Source organism: Vigna angularis, chromosome 4, assembly GCF_016808095.1.
Source record: "Vigna angularis cultivar LongXiaoDou No.4 chromosome 4, ASM1680809v1, whole genome shotgun sequence".
In the NCBI taxonomy this organism is placed as follows: domain Eukaryota; kingdom Viridiplantae; phylum Streptophyta; class Magnoliopsida; order Fabales; family Fabaceae; genus Vigna; species Vigna angularis.
Window position 1 is genome coordinate 32,575,114 of NC_068973.1, and position 4,067 is coordinate 32,579,180.

Here is a 4,067-nt window from a genome sequence, read left to right on the forward strand (position 1 = left end):
AACAATAGAAGTATAAAATTTAAATAAAGAAATATTTTATAATATATTTTTAAAGCAAATGTTTTGTACTAAAAATATTTTGACTAAATTCTATTGAAGTATTAAACACACTAAAAACAACTGAATGTTACTAAATAGTATGAGTTAGATGGGAGTAACCGCAGTAGATTTTATCCAAAATTAAAACATATTGTAAATTATTATGACATGAATTGTGATGATATTTAAAGGACATTTCTCCATATCTGAGTCTTATTGCATGTGGTTTTATTAACTAATCTGAGTTAATTTTGACAGAAAAAGTTGTGTATTTTTTGAAACTCTTTGAAAATGATTTAAGTGGCGCATTTAAGATAGTACACCTGTAATCTAACTTAGTGAGAATTGGTAACCCTCATAGAAACTCCTTGGTTTTTAAATTCAACAACTTGTCCTCTAGTCAACATCAAACTTCAATCTTCACCACTCATCCGTGTTATTTTCACATGTCCACAGTATATAGCCTCTTTTTTAAGGACAATGTTCTCTCACACACAACACAACACCAGTCCCAGTCAACCTTTTCTACCGACCCGTGTCGGTGTAACCCTTTTCCCAACCCGCTTCTAACTCTAATAACTCGTGAGTGAGTTCTCTTCTGTTTTCTTCTGTTCCTTCTCTCTCTACATTTACTCACTCTCCTAACAGTAATCTCTTTCATCAATAGGTTTCATGAAATGAAAATATTTAATGTTTTTTATTTTGGAGTATTAAATACTACTAGTAATTTTATTTGACATTAAAAAGGTGGTACCGTGGGATGACGATGTCATTAAATATCTGTCATGTTTTCTTGCCAAAATTGACCTTTTAATAACAATTTAATGTTTTTTCTTTTCTTGCTGTTTTAAAATCTTCTGGGCTAAGACAAAATTGACAGTTTGAGTATTGCAGTAACAAAACATTCATTGGTATTTTATCTTGCTTCTTGTGTGTGTTTTCTTTTATTTAGCCTCCAGCTATACGCAAATACAATACTCTAGTCCTTTTTGGTTGAAAGGACTCACTCTATCTATCCATTGGTTTGCTATTTCTTCATCTCAACCAGTACTTTCACTCTCTCTACTCTACAGACTTCTCACACACATTACACATGTACCTTTCTTTGCTATTCTACTGTGGCTTTACTCTTGTTCTTGTTGCAGCTGGTGGTTGCATTGAATCGGAGGGTAGGTGGGAAGACGTGTCTTCTTGTGTAGCTTTCCCTTTCCTCTCTTTTTCCCGGCGCATGTGGCGGATTAGACGCTCACTGCTTCCATAATTCAGCTTCTCCCAGGAACACTGTCTCCTCATCTAAGATTTCCTCTGGTAACTCTAAATCTCATACCTTTTTGTTGCATGTGACTCTTTTTTATTTTTGTTTCTCTCTCTTTCTCTCTTTCTCTCTTTCTCTCTTTCCCACCTACCCTTTTGTTTATTCACTCACAAAACTAAGAATCCTCCCCTCACTTTCTCAGACAAAAGAAAGAAAATCAATCTCTGGATTCTTTGTTTACTCAGTATTTGCTACCTTAAAGACTAAATTTCTTGTTTTTTTTTTCTCTCTCCTTCCTCTCTTTCTTCTGGGCGTTCTTTGCAAAAGCCTGGAGGGGTGGCCGACTGTGTCCATCGCTTGCACTGTGTGATTTCTGGCATTCACCCAAGCCTGTGGAAGCTCTCTTGCGGAAAAGCAAAAAAATGTACTTCAATTTTTGTTCTGTCAAGGGAAATGTTCTCACAATTTTTGTTCTGACATGTTATGTATTCCCAAGTTCTTCTTGTTGGAGAGTCGTGAGATGAAAATGTAAAGTTGAGATCTTTTCAATTATCTTCAATCAGGGAAGTTTGATTTTTTTGCTATCGAAATTCCCTTTGTCTTCCGGTTTTCGATCTCTCTAACCCTTTCCGAAAGATGCTTCCTTTTACTGATTATTCAGAGAATATTTAAAATTAAACTATTCATTCACATGCTTGGGACAGATATTTTGGTGTATGTGTGAGTCACTGAATCTGGTTATTCAATATGTTTTTTTATTTTTGGCCTTTTCTGTGGAGAGTTGTATTTTTTTGTTAATACTTTTTTCATTGATATATACATCTTGGTATTTGATGCTTGAACCTGAACTATAAACCACATAATTTTGAAATTTTGTTCTTTTATAGATTGGATGGAAGAAGCGTTTGAATTTCGAAGTTGGGCAGAATTGATTCCTGATGCCCTAGGGGTAATCTTCACCAATCTTTCTCTTCAGGACAGGGTGACGGTGATCCCCAGAGTGTGTAAATCATGGGCTAATGCAGTAACTGGACCCTACTGCTGGCAAGAGATAGACATTAAGGATTGGAGCAGCCGATGTCAGCCCGACCAACTCGATCGGCTACTTGAAATGCTTATCACAAGAAGTTGTGGATCCCTCCGCAAACTCAGTGTTTCTGGTCTCCAAACTGAAAGCATCTTCACTTTCATTGCTGAAAAGTAAGCAGAACTCTGCAATTTTAATTAATTACAAACACTTTAAACTTTAGTGTAAATCATGTGGATAGATAGTTTTCTAATCACTGTCCCAATTGCCGACAAGTCTAGTATTAGAATATAAATTTGACACATTTGATGTTGTCCTAATGCTGCTACTGCTAGTTCACATTACATAGTCTTCAGTTAGTTAGCGAAGATGGTGTTACTAGTTAGCTGCATCCAATTAGCAATCTTTCTTACACAAAATCCTTCTACTCTTTTGCAAGTGCCTGTTCCCTCCAGACTTTGCGGCTGCCAAGGAGCAGTATGAGTGATGCCATTGTGGAACAGATTGCTGGGAGGCTTTCTATGATTTCTTTCTTGGATGTGAGCTACTGTATTAAAATCGGCCCCTATGCACTTGAGATGATTGGCAAGAACTGCAAACTGCTAGAAGGGTTGTGTCGAAACATGCATCCGCTGGATACTGCAGGCAAGCCTTATCAGGATGATGAAGCATATGCAATTTCCTCCACAATGCCTAAGCTCAAACATCTTGAAATGGCCTATCATCTTATCAGCACTTCAGGTGTCCTCCAAATACTTGCAAACTGCCCAAAGCTTGAATTTTTGGATCAAAGGGGATGTTGGGGTGTGACATTGGACAACATGTTCTTGAAGCAGAAATTCCCAAAACTGAAGGTTTTGGGGCCTTTTGTTCTTGACACTTACGAGAGTGATGGATGGGATGATTTCTCAGATGTGTCAGATGCTTCTGAGTACTTGGCTTGGGACTTTGTGGCTGGTGGCATGGGTGAATATTATGTTGATGATAGTGACAGTTATGATGGAATGTGGGATGATGAAGGCAGGCTAGATGAGCTTCATTTTGGGTTTTATGAAGGGATAGAAGATGCAGGAATGTATTGGCCTCCATCTCCATAAGCTAGCTGCTTTACTTGTGATCAATTGTATGTTTTTTCTACTCTTGTAACTAATGCTTCCTCCTACTTTACTTTTATGTGGTGTCCTATGAATCATGTGTTTTTCCTTCAGAATTGAAGTAAGTTTGGCTTGCTTTGCCTAGCATATGCATAACTGAGTGATGTTGTTATTGACCTACCTTAGATTTCTTGTTTAAGTAGGCAAAGGAAAGGGAAGAAAAAGCTCCCTGTTTCCCATGTTAGAGCTCTACATGTAATTGGAACATCTGGTTTAACCATATTGTACCTTCCTGAAGATGTCTGTTTGATGAGGTTGCCCAATTGGATTTTAAATTTTTGTTCTGCATTGCTAAAAATGAAAGCTGACATTGTTCCATATAATACCTGGTTAACAAGTTTGATGGATTTTTTTCAATGTTATAATCAAGTTAAAAATATATCTAAAATAACCTAAAGTGGATAAGTTTTTGAATTTGAGAAAGACTTATGAGATCCCGTGCTATAGTTGTACTTCGATTAATTATGTAATTTCCAACCTTTTTTGAAAACGACCCTTGAATATTTTTATGTTTTTTTGGTGATTCATGATTCTTCTGTTTCCACTTCATGGAACTAATAAAGCTTGGAAAAGATGATTTTTTTCCGTGGTC

General features: G+C 36.6%; 1 protein-coding gene across 3 annotated transcripts; it reads left to right on the plus strand.

Annotated features, from left to right (window-relative positions):
• Positions 1 to 924: 924 nt before the first annotated feature.
• Positions 925 to 3,738, plus strand: LOC108332128 (F-box protein FBW2). 3 transcript variants are annotated; one of them, XM_017567263.2, is made up of 5 exons: positions 925 to 1,086; positions 1,185 to 1,347; positions 1,622 to 1,718; positions 2,182 to 2,494; positions 2,761 to 3,738. In XM_017567263.2, exons 4-5 carry the CDS (start codon positions 2,187 to 2,189, stop codon positions 3,416 to 3,418), a joined length of 966 nt encoding a protein of 321 aa, XP_017422752.1. In that variant the 5' UTR covers positions 925 to 1,086; positions 1,185 to 1,347; positions 1,622 to 1,718; positions 2,182 to 2,186; the 3' UTR covers positions 3,419 to 3,738. The 3 variants fall into 3 exon arrangements, with proteins under 3 accessions (XP_017422752.1, XP_017422751.1, XP_017422753.1); XM_017567262.2 differs by lacking the exon at positions 1,622 to 1,718 and having other exon boundaries at positions 926 to 1,086; XM_017567264.2 differs by lacking the exon at positions 1,622 to 1,718 and having other exon boundaries at positions 937 to 1,061.
• The last annotated feature ends 329 nt before the right edge of the window (positions 3,739 to 4,067 follow it).